General features: G+C 39.4%; 1 protein-coding gene across 3 annotated transcripts in view; it reads left to right on the top strand.

The window, feature by feature from the left end:
* Positions 1–23977, top strand: part of mdfi (MyoD family inhibitor) — a 38690-nt gene that overhangs the window by 1249 nt on the left and 13464 nt on the right. For 2 of the 3 annotated variants that reach the window (XM_058373869.1, XM_058373868.1), the window contains 2 exons: positions 24–170; positions 16830–16961. In XM_058373869.1, coding sequence (XP_058229852.1) covers positions 62–170; positions 16830–16961 — 241 coding nt within the window. In that variant the 5' untranslated portion in view covers positions 24–61. The remainder of the gene's footprint in view (positions 1–23; positions 171–16829; positions 16962–23977) is intronic. The other variant, XM_058373870.1, reaches the window with a different exon arrangement.

Here is a 23977-nt window from a genome sequence, read left to right as displayed (position 1 = left end):
TTCTTGGCTGTCTGTGTGTGCAGGATAGATTCTGGTCTCCTGGCTCTCAGCTTCAGAGCAGATGTGGGAGGAGGACCGTAGCCCCGGTGCCAGCTCGCCTCAGCCTCCAGATGGTGCCCATCTCGGCCCAGAGACCTCACCAGAGGAGTGCCCCAATGGCCCCAGCTCAGGTGGGCGCATCAACAAAGTCTTTTGCTCTGTTGAGCGTGCTTGGTTAGGACACGAAAATGAAAACAAGTGAAATTGGCCTGTAGGATCTATTACTCCATTAATAGTATATCTGTAGGTTCTACTTCTCCAGTAATAGTATATCTGTAGGATCTACTTCTCCAGTAATAGTATATCTGTAGGATCTACTTCTCCAGTAATAGTATATCTGTAGGATCTACTTCTCCAGTAATAGTATATCTGTAGGATCTACTTCTCCAGTAATAGTATATCTGTAGGATCTACTTCTCCAGTAATAGTATATCTGTAGGATCTACTACTCCATTAATAGTGTATCTGTAGGATCTACTACTCCATTAATAGTGTATCTGTAGGATCTAAAACTCTATTAGTAGTATATCTGTAGGATCTACTACTCCATGATTGTATGCAAGCTTATGTGTAGAGAATCAGCCAGGAAATGGAATCATAGTGAAAAACCTTCATGTATACGTCTAATTTGGAGGCAAGAAAGTTTGTGTTACAAATATCACAAGATCTAAAACTAACTGAATATAAGATATCAAGAAAAAATACTTTTATTTATTCCATTTTTTTAATTAGGGCATTTGAAGTATGTTTTTTTTCTCTCAAACAGACTGAATTCTTATTCTACTCTGAGGCATGTCGCATGCTTCTCATTTCTATAGCAACCCGGATACTAAATGCCATACCTTGCATGCACATATATTTGGTTCACATTACATAAATTATACTTTCCTCAGTTCCTACTGCACTCTTGGGCACACAGTTACAGTTTTCCTAAATGTACATAACACAGCAGCATGATCTAATTTGTTTGGTTTAGTTTGCAATAAGAATGATAGAATGAGGATGTGATCTGTTCATTGTTACAGAAAGTATTTCCAGGAAGGACAAAGAGAGCAAAACACAGATTTTTTTTTTGTTGTTTTTTTTACATTGCACATATTCTACGGTTAAATGCAAAGCATAAAATATGTCTGGGTCTGTGTAGGGATAAGCGACACCAGCACACATCTATCAGAGAACAAAAGTAGCGTTTTAATTAAGACTTTGCAAGGCAAACCTGAGTTATGTATCTTTTGCATAGCAAATTTACCATCAGAGGAATTTCATTTCAGTTCGAATCGGCGTAGACTGATCATTTAGTTAACAAATCGGACAGCTGTGAGCAGTTTGCGTCTCTTACTGGTCATCTTCATGGGGAAATGTTCTTACCACCAGCACTTACTGACATCCAGTTCTATTGAGCAAGAGTTTGGGTATTTTTGTGAAAAATGACCGTAACCACAGTTTTGATTGGAATCAAGCTCTGACATATCTGTCTCAGACACAATTCCAGCTATTCCAAAAAAAAAAACCCACACTGTTTTGATCAGATGCATGCAGTCGGAAGTGGGTGGCCTCATTCTCATCTGTTGTTTTACTGTGGTAGGATGTTTAGAGTACTTTTCTAGGGTAAGAATGCTTTTAAATGCATGAGACTGGATCGCAGATTGGTGACAGATGAGCTAATCCAGTAACTGATGAGAAGACACTCGGAATTTTTCTTTGTTCTCAATAACACTAAAGGCAGGAGTTGAAGATTTGCATTTATTAGGGGCTGGGTTTGGAGTTTTTCTTGTTGTGTTTGCATATAGCATACAGACTCATTCTAATACTCTCTGCCCATGATTTCCAGCAGTGGATCGTGTCCACAAATTAAAAATAATGATGTAGGCAAAACACAAAGTTAAATCGAGAGGCTATCATACTTGACTTATGCTATAGGCTACTCTTGTGCAACTCATTTTGAACTGTTTTTAACTGTTTTTAACAAACATACTTTGTTTCAAATATTCACAAAACCATGTGAATTTCTCATTCCCAATGAATCATACACCAAGGAGCTAATATAATTAATCAGGGTTACCAGGTTTATGCAAAATTGCCAGCCTCAAAACTGCACAATAGGGATGAAACTAGGATAAATAAAAAAAAATCAAGTACTGGGTAAGACACATTAAGTGCAATACGTTAGGTGCAATAACTCTGAGGAGCTGATTTAGCATTTTAAATTTTTGTTAAAGTGCTGATATGTTTGGTGTGGAGGAGTTCGTTTCACTACTAAGTTTCAGAATCCACACAAATGTTTGACTTACTAGGGGCTGGAAAAATGGTCCAGCCATTTCATCTTAAACAAGGTTATTCAAGAGTTTTGTTTGAAACAGTTAGTGACAAGTAAACATGGGTGGAAGTTTGCACTGCCAGTTAAATAACCTTTTCCTATGAAACTCAGTGACTCTTGGCCATGTTTAGTGATGAAAAATATCAAACTCTAGAAGTCTGGCCTGTTGGACTATCTAGCACAGCATTGCTCTGGACATTAGGTATTGGTCTGAACTGAACCATGAGACTCATGGGAATAGGGCAGTTAGAAATAATCCATTTGGGAATGACTGATTGATCTTGCTGGGAGTGGTGCCTGATTTGTCATCCTGATCTTAACCAAAGGCCACTGGTTTGCAAAAGTGTAGAAAAGTGCAGATGTGGTCTGTGCTTCTATGTGGGTTTGTGCATTCTTGCGTCAGTGCTTGTATATTTAAGTTTGTGTATATTTCAGGCCTCTGTATGCAGCAAGCCTGTATGTTACCACACTTGTTTGCCACAGGAGTTCGCTTAGCAGGCGGAGTTTAGCAAGTCCTGGCCCAGTCCTTCGCTTGCACCAAGCCAAGGCGAGTCAGTTCCTGCACGGCTGCCACAGCCAGTGGGTCATGAAAACTCAACCACATTCAAAAAATTTGCCCACTAGGCCTTGTTTAAGTCTGCCTCGTACCCACTAATTACATTTAGCTATGCATTGTTCTCAGCTCTCTGAGGCTTTGTCTTAACATGAAGCCTAGTATTCACACCCAAATGACCAACACCTTTCTTTTTCCTTTTTCGTCTTTCACAATTTTTGGTACGTTTTTATTCTTCTAAATGGCACATCAGTTGTGTTGGCTAGCACGGCTTACTTCTGAAGGCAAACACCTGAGCTGAACTCGCACATGTACAAAAGCGTCCTTTCATGGCCTGACCTCATAAGATCGCACAGTATCGAGTGCTGTTTCTAGATCTGTTCTTATTGGGGACTCAGATCACTGCACTCGGAGTAGATCTGATCCCAGATCATCAGGATAAAAAAGTGCCTATTTTGAGTTACATTAAAAATACAAGTTTCAGGCCAGAGCTTGATTGAGAATATGGAGCTTGTCTGAGCTTTAACACTGACTCCATTGACTTAGCTGGCATGTGCCGGTTTCACAGCGGTGTGTCTGTCTGCTGTCTCAGAAAGTCACTAGTGAATGTTGATACTTCGATCTAATGATAGCTGTAATATTCCTAATTTCACATAGTTATGATTTGGACAATATGTGTTGATTATACAGTGTTATACTGCCTCTTTAATGAAGACAGAATCTTCTGCAGAAATCTTGACAGTTGTAGTAACTTTCCCAATGCTTTTCCAAGACTAGTCTGCATACTCATATAATGAAATTATAGGACACTTTTATACATTTGAAATATTGTTTAGTGCAGTAAGGTAAATAGAAGAGGTGCACATTTACAGAAATTAACATCCTTCCATGCTCTGTGTTTTATATGTATGTAATATACTGAGCTGACCTGTTTGACCTCGATTTTGGATCAAGAAAACATCTAATTCACTAAGACTGCTAAAATGGCTAATGTTTCAATAGATGGAGTGAATAAAGTGACAGCTGCATTTAGGTTTATGGGTAAATAGAGGCTGGAAACTGTGGTCAAAAGCATACTGACCATGATCCTTGTGCATTAGTGTGATATGTAAGGAAAAACAGAAGAGCAACTGTTCTTCAGGTGAGTCAGAATGTCAGTTTAGGGTGTGGTCAGACTGTAAGAACAGTCTAGAGAGGGATATTATAATAGTGCTGCAGTGCATAAAGTCCAACAGCAACAGTGAGGGCTGGTGTGTGGCGTAAACCAAGGGAACGTTAAAGTCCTGTCATGCTGTGGGGGCTTTTATTTCACTGGCATGGCTGGAGACCGTTTGTGCCCTTATGAGACACATTACTATTCTGATGGGAATGGTTTCTTCCAGGATGACTCCGCCCCCAATCAGAGTGCACAAGGGTTCCACACGGGACCACACGGGCCAGCCTTCGCTGCCCAAGTGCATCAGTGAGCCTTGGCCACCCATGACCCTGTCGCCAGTTCACTACTGTTCCTTCCTTGGACCACTTTTGATAGATACTGACCACTGCAGACCGGGAACACCCCACAAGAGCTGCAGTTTTGGAGATGCTCTGATCCAGTCGTCTAGCCATCACAATTTGGCCCTTGTCAAACTCGCTCAAATCCTTACACTTGCCCATTTTTCCTGCTTCTAACACATCAACTTTGAGGACAAAATGTTCACTAATATAATCCCGCCTAATATATCCCACCCACTAACAGGTGCCATGATGAGGAGATAATCAGTGGTGTTCACTTCACCTGTCAGTGGTCATAATGTTATGCCTGATCGGTGTAGTATATGTCTGTATATTATACTGCCAGATGTGTATGTGTCAGAAAATGGTAGGCAAAATAACTTGATGCAGATTTAAATTGCTGGTAAAAGAAATGAAAGCTTTTATTATTAAGACTGTATCTCATCATGCAAACTGCAACAGGGCTGCCTAGTTAATGCCTCTGTAAGTCAGGAGCTAACTGTGGTTGTTGTGCAGTGGTAAACCACAGAGGCAGAGAAAGCTCAGAAATTAAACAGAAATGCAAAACATCCAAAACGTGGCAAGTGAGATGATATCTGGCTGTTAATGGTTTCTATTAAATAGCTGCTACGTAAAGAATAAGACTTAATATTAAACATTAACTGGTAATGTGTTGAAATTCTTTATTCATGTTTTCAGGATATATATATATATATATATATATATATATATATATATATATATATATATATATATATATATATATATATACTATTCTCAGGGTTGCCAGATCTGCGTTTCACCAAATGACAAGCATTATTAAAAGACATTGTTTCCCTAATAGTTCTTTCAACATGGTCCTTGTATAAATTGGTACCTTCTCATAAAAAGAACTATTTGAGGCTGACTAAAAACCCTAAACTCAATTCTGCAGGAAAACCATGCACCTGGCAACACTTTCTATAAAACACAATAGAAACACGCACAATTTAATGTTAATTCACACCTGGATTCAGAAGGATAGACATCATCATGTACTAAACTGACCGCTGAATCATTTTGAAAATACTATTAAAGAATAGACATATATATGTCAAATATATAAAATATATAAAATTAATTTCAATAAAAACAAAATCTAGTTCTTATCTTTACACAAGAATACACCAGTACATTAAAACTAACAGCATTTTTTTTTTTAAACTAAAAGAGGCCATTCTTACTGTAGCATCATCAGCACAATATCCTGACTCAAGCCACTTCATGTCTCATTTGCAACAGTTAAAAATCAGCTTAAAATCAAGCTAATGCCTTCTTTAAAAATGCTGTAACTTTTCCATTAATGACTGGTGGAATAAGGTTGTGTGGCTGAGCAAAATGAGATATTGATCTGACGTATGATAGAATAACGCTCCATGGTCATTCAGATATACAAAAAGCTTTGAGATTTGAATCGGTTGCTCAGTCTGCTTCTCTTAGTCACACAGAAAAATAGTTATTTGCTCATATTCAGGTATAAAGATAAAGAATTTTGGATTGTTCATTACATGGAGGCCATTTTAGACTGCTGGTAATATCATTCCTCCTCTATTTTTTTCCTGATCTAAAGCGCCCTCATTCCTTCATTTTCTTTCAGTCAACACACATTTTGTCTTCAGCAAGCTGATAGAAGTTCTCTTGGCACTTGTGTATCACGGGCATAAAACATTTGCAGCAGGGACTCTATTCATCTTATATTGCCTGCGTTTTTCTGCTCATGAAGCATCCATTGTTCACGCAGTTTTCTGTGCTGCAGCAAATACACTCCATATGACTTCCTTGGCCTTGGATTAAATGATATTTTTGTTGCTTCATATCTAATAAATGAGTAACCTCATGAGTGATGAATGTACGTATGTATATAATAGAGATGACACAGATTGGATCAGATATCGGAAGAAAAAAAATGATAAGATAAGATGATATCTCCTCTACTAAGTGTGATAAATGGGAAGGTGATTGACAGGTAAATGAATATTTGAATGTTTAGGTGGCTTACATTTTTATTTCAGATCATAAAAAATAAGTTTCCTGTCTTTTTTTTTTTATTGCACGTCTCTCAGCATTCTGTGCTCAGATGAGAAATGGCGAACTAGGTATTATTTTCATAGTATAATACTTATGAATATTTGACATAAATAAGCACTATACTAGAATTATTATTACTGGAGTTCTCAGACATTTTTTCCAGACAGCGATCCTTTTAAGTAAAATTCTATAAACGTGTGCATTCAAATTTTGTCTAATTGTTGATGCCTTCGCTTTTGTGTTTTATTTTGGACCTTTCCACTGACAGAGCCCATTAGGTCCAATTCGACATTATTTGTAGACTTATTTGTTTTTGAGGTTTTGATTAAACCTTTTCAGCTCAAGTGGCCAGTTAAACGTTAAAGGTTATAAGAGGTCAATACTAAACTTGACCCTAGTTTGAAAACAGTATTTTACTGGAGAGCCTTCAAATCTATTGTAGTGTGGTGATAGTAGTAGTAGTAGTAGTCGTAGTAGTAGTTTTAGTTTTATTATGGAGCATGGTGGCTTAGATATTAGTACATTTGCCTAACATCTCAGAGGGTTCCATTGCTGTGGAGTTTGCTTGGGTGTTTCCTTCAGGTGCTCTGGCTTCCTCCCTCAGTCCAAAGTCTTCCCTCAGTCTTGTAGACTGATTGGCATCTCTAAATTGTCCTCTAGGATAGACTCCAGGTTCTATGCAACCCTGTTTAGAATACGTGCTACAGAAATTTGAGAGATGGATTATTATTAGTAGCACTAATAGTATTTGAGTATGCTAATTTTTCAACGGCCGTCTTAAGAGAATTGCTTCAGAGTACTAATGTTAAAACAACTACCTCAAAAAGTGTGTTAAAAAGTTTTTTAAAAAGATCTCATTATTAAGTGATACTCAGGTTTTCAGTATTAGAAAAGAATAACTGTATAATATATACGTATATAAGTCATATATAAATGTCTCTTGTGCATGAAAGTATAACAGTGCTTCGTTATTTGTCTTTCATGCCCTGCTCATTCCCTCCGAGATGAATTAGTCAGCATGTGAGTCACAGCGAAAACCAATGGGATGAATAAAATCTCCCAGTATCTCTATTCCAAATGCAAGGTGGCAGACTGAATCTGCTAGTTAGTCTTCCCTGAAGTGTGTTTTAACCTCCTGAGACACAACCGAGAAAAAGAAAAGGACTAGAAAACAGCAGGATCAGTACGAGACTGGCCATTCCCCAGCATTGTTTTATTTTCAGCCTCCTGTTGATTCGTGCTTGCCAAACGTTCACGACTGCGCAAGCATATGTTTTTGTCTTCAAGCAGACGGTTGCAGAGCACCACGTTTGCTTGTGTGTTTTAGAATGCAGATATCACTCAACATACCCTCATACCCCCACCCCCTGGCCTCAAACTCAACATGTACATTGAATAAATCCATCTAAAGCCTGTTAAACACCACCAAGTTTCTCATATAATGAGCTTACACTTTTTCTTCCGCTCGTCAATCCTTATTCTTTTCACTAAATCAGCGTATTTGGACAAATTCCAGTGTGTGGCTTTGAAGCTGCTCGTCGGGTATCTGTTTTCACTCCTGGCTGGCTTACAAGCGCCGATTAGGAGCCTATTGTCTTAGACCCGAGGCTTAGTAAAGACGTCGAGACAGTTATCAGTGCATCTCACAGGCGGATCCGTCACGGAAGAGCAGCTAATTATTTTCTCTTTACCCCTTAATTGTACCCCTGAGGGGTCATAGTGGTGAAATCAAGCAAAATTTTGCAACAGACTTGCGGAAAGCGCAAACGAAGGGCAGAAGATGGATGCACACCTCGATCCCAGCCACGGCGCCGTTCTTTTAATCCATTCGAGACGTTCGGTTAAGCAGCACCACCTGTTCCTTACAGCCCACTGCGCTGCATTTACAATCCTGCAGCTGGAACGCAATAATTTTATGACAGCCATTGATTGTCAGAAATGGTGTCATTTTTGTACGGCTTGATTTTTTTTTTTCTTTATCTGAGGAGAGCCTAGGGAGGCATTGCAGCATGTAAAATGTTATATGACGCATGTTAATGCTGCGAGGGACCATTGAAGATGAAGCATGTGCAGAGAACTAGGGCTGGATGGTTGGGACGCATGGCTTCACATGATCCTGATTTCTGAATGGATGAATGGCAAGATGGTATGAAATGAGAAAGAGAGAGAGAGAGGGTTTGAGCAGAAGAGAGAGTCAGTGGGCTTTACTGACGCATTTTCCCTGCTGAAATCACTGAGTGCTGCTTTCACTGTATCTATTCATCCACTACATTCCCTACAGCCCTGTGCTCATACACAGACACACACACACTGATATTGTCCTGATTCACAAACTAAGCCGATTACAGCTTATAGATGACTCACAGATCAGATGTTCATGATTAAAAGATACTTGTACATTCCACAAAAATCATAAAATTGCTTAACTAAATAATTTTCTTTACAACTATTGAGGCAATAACAATATCGAGAAAATCAACACTATAGATTCATAGGATTTGGCTGTCGGATCTGTCCCATTAAGGGACACACTTACTGTTTCATGGATAGACTCCGGACCCACCGTAGCCCTGACCAGGATTAAACCATTACTGAAGCTGAATGAATAAATAAATAACTAAATCATAATTTTACATTTTATTAGAAATTGGTCATTTTACCTTGTGTGAAATGCACATACACAGCATCCTACCCTCCTGATTCAGATCACTGACTAAAAGCTGGCTTGCTTTGTTTGAGTGTGTGTATCACCTTAAGTGGCTTTTCACAAGCGATGGTTTTAATCAATCTAGGTAATTAACTTCCCTTGCAGTCTCCCAGCACATTGGTCTTCAAGGTCTGTTTTTTGCTTTTGGCAGGGACTGAATAGTTTTTCTCTGCTCCTGCATTGGTACGAAACCGCAGTTGCGACCTTTAAGGAAGTCAAACCGAAAAGGTTTTTCAGATTGGTGTGAATAATTACATTCCATTAAAAAATATCTGCATTTCATATCTCATAGCTGCTATGTTTTTTTAAGGAAGGTCTAATAGAGCCTAAGTAAAAGTTTTGTGTCTGTGTGACTTTTTGAAAGTTTTTTTTTTTTTTTTTAAAAGCATCTCATTCGCCGAGTTCACTGTTTCATCTGGGTGTAAAACATCCCTAAGTCTCTTGTCAGTTTGGTTTTTTTTCTGTTGAGTCGACACGTCTAAACCAGTGTACTTTTCTCTTTCGCTTCATTGACTGACTTTGGAACAGGTATTAGTGAGGAGTTGTTAGGAGACAGAGCAACCCTGCCACAGAAAGGGGGATAGGGAGGGTTTGGAGGGACTGGAAGAATTTCAAAGTGTCCCTGTAAAGCCACATGGCTCCTTTGCTTCTAATACCAGACCTCATACCTGCCTCCTCTAAGCTCCTAAAAGACTGACTGTGCTCTCACACGTCTCCAGAGAGTAAATAAGGGAGCACTCCCTGCAGGTATAAAGTCAACGAGAGAAACACTTGAAGAGAGGAGATGTTAAAGTTAGCCAAAGTCTCTTGAATGCAACTTTTTTTTTTCAAAACCATAGCTAAATAATTCCACTGCCAGTCTTCCTTAAGACATACGCCATACCTCAGTTTAACTAGAAGGGACACCAATGAATATTTGTTATATGTATATGTTGTTTTAGTATTTTTATTTATTTTTATTTTTTTTTACAATTTATCTTGACATCCTAGACACATACAGTATATACAGTGTTGTTGAGATTCAAACTCTTTATTTCCTGATGAACATTTCCTGTTGTGCCACTGTAGAGATCATTAGAACATTCAAGAGTGATCACCCTCTTGTCTAAAGATTATGAGTATGATTCCTGTGGAGCAAAATTGCCAGTGCTTGTAAGGGTGGGGGTGATGGCATACTCTCTCACCTGTCAATCACACCAACACTAGCTAATCATGGGCATCTAAGAGATAATGTATGTATATAATAAATTCTCTGAGTGAGTGTGTTATGCTACCATGTGACCAACAGTTTGAGAAATTGTTAATGGGTGGCTTCATGAGCCCCAGAGGAAGAAGTGCTTCTAGCATGATGAGGTGGCTGAGAGGTTAAGGCGATGGACTGCTACTCCATTGTGCTCTGTATGTGAGGGTTCAAATTCCGCTCCAGGGGCACTGTATCATGGCTCACCCTGTGTTCTGACCCCAACCCTACAAGGATGTGATATGTGAAGAAAGAATTTCACTGTGGGACACCCCTCCAAAACATTGAATCCAGTTGTTGTTTTTCAGGGGTTGGGCTTGGCCCCTCACTTCCAGTGAAAGGAACTCTTAATGCTTCAGCATACCAAGACATTTTGGACAATTTCATGCTCCCGACTTTGTAGGAACAGTTTGGGGATGACCCCTTCCTGTTCCAACATGACTGCACACCAGTGGACAAAGCAAAGTCCATAAAGACGTGGATTGAGACTTGGATTGAGACTGCGAGCCAGGCCTTCACATTCTACATCACTGCCTGACCTCACAAATGTGCTTCTAGTAGAATGGTCAAAAATTCCCATAAACACACTCCTAAACCTTGTGGAAAGCCTTCCCAGAAGAGTTGAATCTGTTATAGCTGCAAAGGACGGGCCAACTCCTTATTACATTCATGTACATGTAAAGGCAAACGTCCAAAAACCTTTGGCAATATAGTGTATATGTGACAAATAAAGACAACTTAACTTTGGTAGTATGATTGAGGAGATCTAGCTGGTGGGTGGGAATTAGAAGGTGACTAAATTTTGGGGCACAAAATAGGGAAAAATTCCAAAAATAAAAATAAAAGATTGAGTAACCACTCACAGTAGCTGCTTTGTCAGGGCTGGTCTGGTCTGAGGTGGATCTGGAGGCTATCCCGGGAACACGGCGTCTATTCCTCCAAGTGGAGCTTGGAGGAATACACCTTAGAGGCTGAGGATCGAAACATCGAACCAGAACCTTTGCATGTAAAGGCAAAGCCAGAAAGCTTGAAAGTCACTCTGTTGGCTAGGTAGAGTTGGCATGTATTGCTGGGGCTAAATCTCTTGCAGAGCAGTTGGAACATTAAATCAAGTTTTTTATTTGGAGGAATTGACTTTTGATATTTTACATGAGTTTTGCAAAAGGATACTTTGATTTGTATCTTTTAGGCTGCTATAAGGATCCGTACAGCAGATGTTTCCCTGTGTGATAGATTAGGAACCTGAGTAGACTAAGAACCTTCAACTTTGAGGAACCATTTGTTTCATGATAGTGTTTTCTTTTTTAAGCAAGTATAATTATATAGAATTCGAAAGATTTAATGGTTTATTATACTGGTTCTAAGGTGACCCATTTATATGTGTATATACTGTGTTAGGTCCAGTTGTTTTCCCATTTTTTCCCTCCACCAATGACACAGTGGTAAAGCTCTAAGCCTTGAGTGTAGTATAAATCTCTATATCGCTGGCTTCTTAAACCCTGCAATCCAGTGCAAGTGGTACCCATTATATCTTAAAGTGTGATATGCTAGCTGCTACTTTATAGTTTCCAAACAGCAATCTTAAGATACTAGCCTGTTCCTGTTATTGTGGGAAAAATATAATAAAACTCAGAGACTCAGAACTCTTAAGGCTAAACAGGATGTCACATAGTTTACCAGCTCTTTATGACCAACAACCATAACAGTATATTTTTATTCATACACTTTTTTTATGAGGAAACGTATGAGCTGTGTTTACAAGTTGAGTAAAAATTCCATATGTTTCTCACCTTGGGAGGGTGGGGGGTGGAGGGTTCATGCATGTACTGTACTGTAGCATGCACATGGTGCATCCCGGAACCGTGGCTTCAGTCTGATTCTAATTAACTCTGACTCACACATGTCTTGGGAAAGCAGATATGGGGGCAAGAGTGTAAGATGTTCTCATGTCACTTTTGTTTGCTTGTCACAAAAGAAACAGATTAGTCTCCTGACATGAGCTTGAGTAATCCTTTTGGATGTTAAAGGTATCTTTTAGTGCATGTTTGACAAATTGCATGAAAAAAATTTGATTAAAATATACTGTTACTTGTTAGTGCATATGACTGAGGTGGTAAGCATAAGGCTTTACCTTTAGGATGGATCTCATACCTGGAAAAATCAAGAACTTGATAAATTGCTAGACTGCTTGTAAGCAATATGCTTAAGTGCAGTAGGTTGAACAAAAGAGCCAGAAGGTTGAGAACCCCAAATCTAAGGTGTGGACATAAGGGTGGATTTGTCAATGGCTTCATACAAGTTCATATTCATGCAAATTATAACATATAACAATATATATTTTTACTTATTATTATTTTCCTTTGGTACCAACATTCGTGTGGCAAGTCAGTAAGGATCAGGATTACCGTGGAGGAATACATGCAAACAAATAGCTAGCCATTCTTCTATGAAAAGATTTCTTAGCCATGCAGGTTGGCATGAGACGTATGTTTTTACAGAACTCACACCGTGAAAATGAACTGATTATAGTAACTGTGGGTTTGATAAGTTGCTCCGCCTCCCTCTTCTGACACAAACAACCCTTACTCTATCAAACTTTAAACATGACAAGCTGAACCAATCATTTTCCATCGTGCAACACTGACAATGCATAGCTTCCACAGCTGATGTGGATCTCACCAGGAGCGGACACAAGATTAGGATTAGGGATCGGCTCTCTGTTTTGTTGGAGCTTCACCAAATGCACACACACCTTTAGGGAAAAATGCCAGAAAAAAAGCTCACACAGGCACACACCGTTCTGTATTAACTTACACTATAAACGCTCTGAATATGACCATAAAAGAGCAAAAGGAAACGCTTTAGCTGAATTAAAACACTTTTATTGAGAACATTTTGTCACACTGCCTTTGCCATACTGAGCGAATTCCGTAGAGGTAAAATAATCCGATATCTCCTAATGCATACTGCTTTTTTTCTCTCGACCGTATTAGAAGCCGAATTTTTGAAAGCATAGTTTAGGTTTATGTGATCTCCCCAGACTGCATTAGGAGTGGATTATGATGGAGTATTATAGCGTAGCACTTGATAATGGCTCAGCTCCAGTCGTTAATGCCCACTGATCCAGACCAGCGGGACTGTAGCAGCCGTGAAGCCTTCGTTCATGGGTAATGAAGGCTGTGTTTTTGGGTCACGAAGAGGAGCCGAACATGTGACGCTGAACATAATCTCAGTCTGTTTTCAGCTCCAGTTCCTCTGTACCGCACACAAAGAAAGCCACAGTTTAAATCTACCCTGTAATTCGGTTGGAGGAAGTTTCTCAGTCTCAGCTTCTCCGTCTTTGTCTTTTTGCTTACGTCTTCACAGTAAGATGTAACACACACACTCATGCTTTCACGGCATCCAGTCCGCAACAGGCTTTGCGTTCAGATTTGTGCGTCCCCTGACAATGAATTTCGTGTAGATCCTGGCACTCAATTTGGCGGTAATGAAAGAGGCATAGAAAGAGAGAGAGGGGTTTCTTTGAAATTTGCTCCACATGGTGAGCATATCCAGAGAGAGGGGAGTAAGAGGCAGTAAGTCCTGCAGTAGTAGTTGAGGGAGTATCTCAGCTTTGGGTCCAGAGAAACACTTACTCTTAGTTTGTGTGTAATGTATCAAACGTTATACCTGGATCTGTGTGGGCGTGTTCAAACTATTAGAGGACATTTGCATTATTCACAATTCCAGCAGAACAGTAGAACAGACTTGTAAACAAAAACTAGACTTTGTGATTTATAATGAGCATATACGAAACTAAACCATTTACCTTTGCAAACGATGAATAATCAACACTGAAAAATAGATTATTAGTAAATATAATGATTCAACACAACAGTTGCTAATTAATAGATTGAAAGTTATAGAGTGAGTGTGATCAATTAGTATTATCGTAAACCACTTACATGGAAATTTCACAAGGGCATCAGATTCTGTGTTGGTTTCGTTGGTTTGATTCCCAGCTCAGGCAAGTTTAATTTATTCAAGGTTCAGGTTTCAAGTTTAATTTTATTCAAGGCTTTGAAAAAACCCTCTTAAATCATGTTTGAAATTTTACTGAGCTTTATTCTTCGGTGAACCATCTCATACAAAAATGTACACTAACCTCTGTCAGCTACTTGGTCAGAAATAACAATAATACCACTGATACTCTCAGAATCAAGTACAGCCCTAGTAAATATTGAACATATTGTGAACTGTCCACCTTTACAGTATCATAGAGTGTGTAGCTGATTATTATCACATGCTCCTTTAGCAACACTTCAACTTCAGCTTTCTTGGAAATTTCTGCCAGTGTCTTGAAATGCTGGGAAATGCCGTCAAGCTCTGTGTGTATAAAGAGGGGAGACATGTCCCCATGGACCATGGACAGTCCAGCTGTTGAGTTTTCGGGCAAAGAAATGGGGCAGGAAGTTCATTATAAGTTGTCTAGGTAACGAGTGTGTGTGTGTGTATGTGTGTGTGTGTTGAAAAGAGAAACTGGCTTGGGGAAAAACAAATGAAGGGATAGCTTCTGGTGTTCGGATGTCATTCTTTCAGCATCTAAGTCTGTCTGCTTCATATTGTTTATGAAGTGCAATAACTCTTTGACCCTTCTCCTGTGCTCTACCGGCAGAAAAATATGTGTTTCGTGTCCTCAAGATTGCAAAAAAAAAAGAATGTCACCCAGAAAAGAATAAGGAACGCAAGTGAAGGCTGCCAAGAGCGAAGAAAAACAGGAGTCAGCGAGCACGAGTGACTAAAGCAAATAAACAGAAAGGCGAGTGCGGAGCTGCAAAGGGGGATGCTGGGTATTTACCGGACAGCAAATAAAGCCCAGCTGGCTCCCATTTGGCCAGGAATGAGAGAGAGAGGCCATTGAGCAAAATGCAGCGTAGCACTGTTTTAACTCTCGTCTTGTTTTTTCTTCCCCTTTTATCTCTTTTATGCTTTCCACCTCCTGTTTCTTCTTTTCTCTATCCTTGCTCTTGTCCTGTTGTTTATTCTCCTCTCGTCTTCCATGCTTTCCTGTAATTTGCCCTCCAATTCTCTTACTCCTCTGTTTCTTTTCAGCACTGCTCTTCATTTATGTCCCCTTTCCTTTCCTTTCCTTTCCTTTCCCTTCTCTTTTCCTTTTTCTTTTCCTTTTCTGTTTCCTCTTGTGCTTTTCTTATATTTTTGTTATTTCTTTGTATGCTTTTCTCTCATTTCATCAAACTTTTCCCAACTCTTTAATCCTCTTTTGTTTCTTTTTGCCTCTTATATCTAGTTTCCTTGCCATTTCCTAACTCTTTGACCCTCTTTCACATTCTTTCACATTTCCTTTTTTTTTCTTTTCCTCTCTGTCCTTTCCTTTCTTCCTGTAATTTTTTTAACCCTTTGCATGCTTCACTCTCATTTCCTTACCATTTTCAAACTCTTTCTCTATCCTTCCTTTCCTTTCCTTTCCTTTCCTTTCATTTCCTTTCCTTTTTGTTATTCCTTTGCATGCTTTCCTCTCATGTCATCAGCATTTCCAAACTTTGTGATCCTCTTTTCTGTTCCTTTTTTTTAACTTATTGCCTCTTTCCTCTAGTTTCCTTGTCACTTCCTAACTCTTTGACCCTTATTTTTCCTTTCCTTTCCTTTCCTTTCCTTTCCTTTCCTTTCCTTTCCTTTCCTTTCCTTTCCTTTCCTTTCCTTTCCTTTCCTTTCCTTTCCTTTCCTTTCCTTTCCTTTCCTTTCCTTTCCTTTCCTTTCCTTTCCTCTCCTCTCCTTTCCTTTCCTTTCCTTTCCTTTCCACTGCTCCATTTTTCTTTCCTCCCTCATGCTTTCCTCTCATTTCCTCTCCATTTCTACGCTCTTCTCCCCTCAACGAAGCCAAACCTGCGCCACTTTGAAGTCTGCTCAGCTCAGGCTCTGTCAGACAGCGGTGTGTAATTACCGGGCCGCATAATAAGCCTGCTTGGCTCCATCGTTTGCGTATAAAACACATGCTTGCCCACACACACAAGTGCACACGCACACAAACACACGCACACACAGAGTGCGCATGAATGCTCCTTTGAATATAAACATGCACAGTGCACAGTGCGCCCCACATGCGCACGCTCACACATGTACAAGCACGTACTGTTGTGGCTACAAAACTGATGACCATGCAGAAACGTCTTGGACGTGATGAAGAGTTCGTGCCATACTGCATTTTTCTAAACAGACACTGTTCCATTTTAGGACAAAACTGTTTGTTCTCTGTCATAAAATTAGCAACTGAAAATCTTGCGAGTTTAATATTTTCTCCATGTTCCTCAGTTTGCCCTGAACTCATTAACTCCATTTTGGAATCAAAACTGGCTTGTGTTTAATGTGTGTTTTTTATTTTTCCCTGCCTTTCTGTATTTTCTGCCTTTCTCAGGCGGGGATGGAAGCGGCGAGAATGCTGAGCAGGAGCCACGCATGGAGGAAACAACAAACACGGACAATGTCGAAAACAACAACAGTCTATCACAGCTGGATTTCAGCAACACGCCCAGCAAAAGCATCACATGTAAGTTTCTTGCATGTTGGTATTTACCATATAAGACGATTAATTCATGCTGCTTCTGAGCTGTGGCTGGAATAGTGCAACTGCATGCTAGACTGAACATACACACATTACCACTTTAATAGGAACAGCTGTACGTCTACACACTAATCTAATCAGTCGCCTTATCTTTAATCCATTATTGGTTTGTCGAGCTTGTGCCTACGGTAGCTTTAGAATCCTGTTGAAACGAGTGAAAAACTATGTGACGAGTGAAAACCCGTGATTAAAATGAATTTCTATGGAAAAAAAACAGACTTTAAACAGATGCATTAAAAGATATAACAATAGACAAGGCTACATTTTGACGATTAATTAAACATTGGTTGATTAAATGAACCAAAGATGCTTTAGTGTCTTAGAAATAACATATCATATATTCATTTGTGCTTCACAGTGGTGCAGCAGGACGCTCTGGTGCCTCAGGATCTTTGGTTCGATCCTGAGCACCTTCCAAATACATGCTGTTGTGTAGATTTTAAATGAAGTGTGTTTAAGCAGGGTGAATCCAGTCCAGGGTGAATTCCAAGAAGAGGCTCTAGGTTCATAGCCCTGCCATGTTTAGAGCATTTACTGAGGAAGAACTGAAACACAGAATGGTGAATTTGTTAGAAAGATTTGTTAGAGATCTCCAAACATAGGCATTTAAGTACGAATACCTTCTGTCTGAGAAAGAGGGATGATGTACTGTTTGTGCCTTTTCACTCAGACAATCATGTGTCATCTTACACTGTCCAGTGATGGAGTATAGTAAAAGAGTAGAGAAAAGATTTATTCAGGTGTCTTAATGGAATTACATATTAGCATTCACCCTCCCTGGGTGGTTGCTGTTGTCTGATAAGAGTGAACTGACAGTGATTGGGCTGGGAAACGGCCAAGACAAATTAGATACCCCCCCCAAAATGTTAAATGCAGCATTTGACATTAAAAAGAGACGTTTGTCAAAAGGTTTTATTGTGATTCTTGATAGCCTCTAAGATTTAGTGAACTTATCTGCTTATTGCATATGAGAATACTAGGGGGTATGTGTGGAGACAGATGGCTTATGGTTGGCAGTTAAAGCGCGTCCTCCTCCATTTAAAGCACTAAATATTGACAAGTGTGAGGTGATTATAAATCAGCACTTTGGCGTACGTGAAGCATACAGGTATGGCGTTCAAAAATGTGCCTGCTGAATCATCATTGGCAACGTGTACTTCTACTCATCAAGACCGTGCTGAAAACAATTGACCACTTTCCAAGAGAAAAGAAACAACTTGTGCAGGGAATTTGCCTTCAGCTTGCTCACTCCTCCTTTGAGAGTCTGCCTGCCTTTTGTAGAAGGCCCAGCTGTCATTCAGACAATCCGTAAAGATTACAAATCACCAAAATGATGTCTGAAAGATAGAGAAAATCAATTATGTCTAAATCCCTAATAAGTATTCTGAATGCAGTGTTAGTGTGTGTACAGTTTTTTTTTAAATGTGTTACGATTTATCTTGGATTTGGATAGTCTGATTCATAAGTACTGTATTTGGACAAGGACGCAATTCTCTGTACACCACCACAGTGGATTTGAAATAAGCAAAGCAATCAAGATATGATTGAAGTGTAAACTTTCAGCTTTTATTCAATAAGTTTAAAAAATATATTGCAGTAACCATTTTGGAATTAGAGCCATTTTCGACATAGTCTCTTTATTTTCATAGGCTATAAAAGTAAATGGGCAGACTACCATAATTATGAATATAACCCACATCACCATGCACATCACCAAATGCTGGTTTTGACGGATTTGTCAAAATTCTTTTGTTGGGCTTGCTGGTTTGTGGGTTTTTCTGCCTTTGATTAAACTCTTTTGGGTTGAGGTCAGATGACTGGGTCTGCCATTTACGGACATATAACTCTGCCTTAAGAAGCTCTTGGGTATGCTTTGGGTCATTGTTCATCTGTTCTTTGAAGCACTGTCCTATCAGTTGTTCAGAATCTGAATCTGAGCAGAAATTCTAGCAGCTCTATACACTTCAGAACTCATCCTGCTAATTCTATCAGCGGTCACATCATCAATAAACACCAGTGACCGAGTTCCACTGGCAGACACAGAGTACATGCTCATGCCATAACACTGCCTCCACCATACTTGACAAATGATGTGTTATTCTTTGGCTCATGAGCTCTTCCTTTCCTTCTCCGTACTCTTCTCTTCCCATTATTCTGGTACAAGTTAATCTTTTAATCTGTCCAAAGAATATTATTTCAGACATGTGCTTTTTTTAGATGTTTACTAGCAAAGTCTAATCTGGACTTTCTGTTCTGGAGTCTTATCAGTGGATTACATCTTGAGGTATATTTACATTCATGTGGAGGAATGTCTTCATTGTAGTTGATGACAATGATACGGCTATCTGCTTGAGGGTGGTCTTGACTTGGCTAGATGTTGTGAAAGAGTTTTTCTTCTCCAAGGAAAGAATTCTATGATCATCCATTATTTTGTTGTCTTCCAGGCCTTCTGATCATTACTTTGTCCTTCTTTTTAAGAATGCCAAGTTGGTGTTTTTGGACACCACTTTGGATCACAAAACTTACTAATTAGTCAGTTGTCCAGTCCGGTCATAAATGATCATTCTATGTAAAAATAGCTTAAGCTCCTTGAATTGGAACTGAAAGCCTACATTACAATCACATCTTCAGTTCAAATCCTTTGTGATGGTGTACAGAGGAGAAATTGCAAAAATTACAGGCTTACTGTCCAAACACTTATGAACCAAACCTGTATATCTTCTTGTTTCGTAAATGTTTATCCATAAATGGATATGGAAATGCTCACATAATTTAGTTTTGTTAAACTGCCATGTGAGTGTCAAACAAACTCAAATAGAGTGAAGAGAAAGCTTTGTGTGTCGTATATCTAGATTTAGAAAAAGTACACAAGCGCTTGCTAAGACCATATGTATTTTCACCCTGTGGGACAGCTAGCCGAGGAAGTTGCTGATCATGCATTTTTTCTTCCTCACGCACAGTACCACTAAGAAGAAACTTGATTCTTCCACAGGGTTCCAGCGTGTGTGTGTTTGTGTATGTGTGTGTGTGTGTGTGTGTGTGTAAGAAGCAGTTTTTATGTGTTATATAAATTCCAGGTGTAAATAAGGCTACATAGCTAGCTTGCTGCTGTGCTCATAGGACTGTTATGGCAAATTGTTATATACTGTATACTACACATGAAACTATTGACTTTAAGGAAAGGTGGGTTTTATTTCCAGATTTTTCACGATGTGTACAGAACATGCTACGAATTATGGCATATATGCTTCCTTTAGTCAGAAAGATTGAGCTTGTGTTGTGAGATATCACGAGATTCTCAGTCACTTCCAGATGTGTTTTCTGTTTTCTGTGTTATAGTAACTCAGAGGAGCATGTCATTATAGAGCTGAGCTAGACTAAATGTGGGTGTGGGTGTGTGTGTTTAGGTGTGTGAGCGTGTGTCGACAGTTGGGTTAAGACCTCCACTAGACTGTGACTAATTGTTCTGACTAAAGGTGCATTGATGTTAAGGATCTGTTAGTGAATCACATTGAATTTCTGCAGTCTGGTTTATACCAGTACAGTCTTCTGTATATTATTCACTTTTGCTTAATCCACCTCTGTAATATATTTCACAAATTATTTGAAAATAAATCACTCTTTACTCTCGACTTCATCAAACGCAATAAGTTAAATAATCCAGTCCGGAGTTGACCCCTTGCCTTGTCCAGGGTTATGTTCAAATTGGAATGTTTTCTGTGGTAACCGCCAATGTTAGGACGTTGCCGTGACACCAGCACTACCAGAGTTACGTTGTTATGCCATTGGCACCCGGGTCAATCGCTCTCTCCACTCTTTCAAGAGCACGTGATCGTTTGTGTTGAATGTTTGGTGTTTGTATTTCACTTTGGTCCATAAAATCTGAGCTTATGTTTCTTTTGATTTATTATTCAATCTTTCAGCAGGGTTTGACGTACAGGTTTAACTCCACATTCAGTCACAGGAAACTGCTTACATGCCTCGTATGATTACAGCTTGCTCTTTGATTTTTCACAGACCTTTACTTTGGACAAATGTGAAGCTGTAGTGTGTTTTATTAAAAGAAAATACCTCAGGGATGAACAAATGATAAATATTTTAGCAAGAGTAGAAGCTCCAGTGTGCAATCCCATGTTTTGGTTGAACTTGGCTATTGGGTAGCAAACATTATGTAATACCAAGCTTGTTATCTAGTTAAAATGATTTTACATTGATACAGACTAAGGCAATGGATGTGGCTGTGAAGTCATGGGTAAAGGGTGGCTTTACGCTCATGCTAATGTTTTTTTTTATGAAGCACATTGCATTTGTGATGATGATATGCGCTTTTTGAACATGTCATTCCAGATTTAGTCTCCTCTATGGTCTCCTCTTCTGGGAAGGCTTTTCTCTATATTTTGGTGTGTGGCTCTTCAGCATTTGTCAGACCAGGCACGGGGATGGGGTATCTCAGTGCTTAAGATTTTGGACTACTAATCGGAAGGTTGTGAGTTTGAATCTCAGGTCCATCAGTCTGCCACTACTTGGCCCCTGTGCAATGAACCCTCAATTGGTCAGTTAAAGATGTATATCACCCTAATGCCAGAAATGTAAATGTCAGGTGAGGAGGTCTGGGGTGCAGTCAGGGTTCAGTTCATCTCAGAGGTGTTCAGTAAGGTTGAGGTCAGGGCTTTGTACAGAAGACGAATCCAGGGGTCTTCCAAACCATCTCTTAACAGAGCTTGCTGTGTACACAGAAGCATTGTCATGCTAGAATAAGGCCTCTTAGGGAAATCTTACAATATACATAGACATCCTATGCAATTGTGTGTTTCCAATAGTCTAGGGAAGAACCAACTATGAGTGTGATGCTCAGGCGTCCACAATAGCGTATAGTCTATATCCTAGATCAGTCTGTATCGATATTAACTAACTATCATTTTCACATAATATGTCTTACTGTGAGGTTTTGTCAGTGTTTCCACATACCTGTGAGTTATATTGTTCAAGTGTGTCACATAACCATAAAGTTTATTAGGTTTAAACATACATAGCAAGTAAAAAAAATGTTTTCCCTAACTGTTGCACCAAAAAGCTACAACTTTGCGGAACCAAGGATTAAAAAAAAAACCTCACAATCCCAATGAGAAAGTTGCCTGAGCTACTGACTGGTCTGATGTTGTAATTAAATAAGGGGAGGGAATAATGTTCCCGAGCTGCTGTAAGTCACCCTTGCAATTATGTAATAGTAATCCAACTTCAGTATAAGTCACCAGGCATGTACTTGGTGTCACTGATGAGGTCATATCCTGTTTGAGCGGCCTCAGCTTGTCCCACTGACACACTGCAGATCTTTACTACATATTATTTACGTAATCATATAATGTTGTGGTGATGCAGCTGAACCGAACTGCTAATTGCTAATCATGCGGAATGTCTGACCAGGGCCACCGAGTAGCAGCGTCGAAATCAATGTAGAAAGAAAGACTGAAAATTAAACATTGCTGAAATGGTTAGAAGTGTTGAAAGTTTATTTTTGGGGAATTTTAGGAACTTTGGAGCAGGGAAAGGCATGTGGAATGTGATAGAGCCTGAGGGAAAGAGGTGGATTGGGTGAGAGGGTGGAGGCGGTCTGATACGTTGCATTGGCAAATGAAGAGAGGCAGAATGAAATGAGATATTGGGTGAGCTGATAAAAATGGCGCCTCCTCATATTATTCCTCATTCCGATGGTGCCAGTGAAGCTTTAACTCTTACCTCTATTCCAAATCCTTCTTCTTGAAGCTTTCATCAACTGACGCACAGTTTGTGTCCCAATCAATTTATTTAATTGGATATAAAAATTAAAAATTCCCATAATAGTAACCTTTGTTTAGTCGCTGTTTAATAATTCAAAATTTTGAAGTTTTCAAAAGTGCAAAAAGTCCATTTTTTTTGAGTCCAGGAATCAAGTTTGTGATATTAAGCCAGGGTCAAGATAAGGAGCATGAACTAGAACATAAGAATTACAGTGTGGTAAAATATGAACAGTGATACACAGAGGACACAGAACAGCTGAACACAATCAGCAGCAAAACCGTGAGAGCAGGTGAAGGAGACAGGGCTAAAACGGCAACAAAGGCACATGGTCTTATAAACAAAAGCACATGGAAAACTAAGAACAAAACATATGTCACACAAGCAGCACTCTGATCTGTGTTGCACGCTGACAAGAGGAATTCACGATTCAGAATAAGTCAGGAACTGCCACTGACATCCACAAGAGCACTCTACCAGACGATGGGTATATTTTATTACAGGACTGACATTACTGTTTGGTTTAAATTGGAAATAAATCACTCTACTACACAAATTATCTCATAAATAAATGACAAAACAATATTGTCTTTCACAAAATACTTGATGGGGCCACAGAGGCTCAGTTCTTGTTGCATCTCACCTCCAGGGTTGGGTTGGGTGTGGAGTTTGCATGTTTTTCCTGTGTTTTGAGGGTTTCCTCCAGGTACTCCAGTTTTCTCCCCCAGTCCAAACACATTTACATTTGGCAGACACTCTGATCCGAGCGACTTACATTTTGTATCTCATTTTATACAACTGAGTGTTAAGAGCCTTGCTCAAGGGCCCAGCAGTGGTAGCTTGGTGGACCTGGGATTTGAACTCACAACCTTCTGATCCATCGCCTTAATCACTAAGCTACCACATCCCCCAGTTTAGAAACTGTCTGTAGTGAGTTTCTGCCCTGTGATGGTTTGGTACCCCGTCCAGGATGTCCCCTGCCTTGTGCCAGGAATCGTGTCAGGTTACTTGTCAGGTCAGTCTCTTTGTCAGGTTACTGCCTGAAAATACTAAAAAGAAATACCAGAAATATCAGTCAAGTCAACTTCTTTATACAGACAGTGACAGAATAATTCTCAAACATGACACGAGGAAGAAATCTTAAGATCTCAAACACAAAACTTATC

This window comes from Hemibagrus wyckioides, linkage group LG21 (genome assembly GCF_019097595.1).
Source record: "Hemibagrus wyckioides isolate EC202008001 linkage group LG21, SWU_Hwy_1.0, whole genome shotgun sequence".
Classification (NCBI taxonomy): domain Eukaryota; kingdom Metazoa; phylum Chordata; class Actinopteri; order Siluriformes; family Bagridae; genus Hemibagrus; species Hemibagrus wyckioides.
Note: the sequence above shows the minus strand (reverse complement) of the source record. Positions and strands in the feature narration are given on the sequence as shown.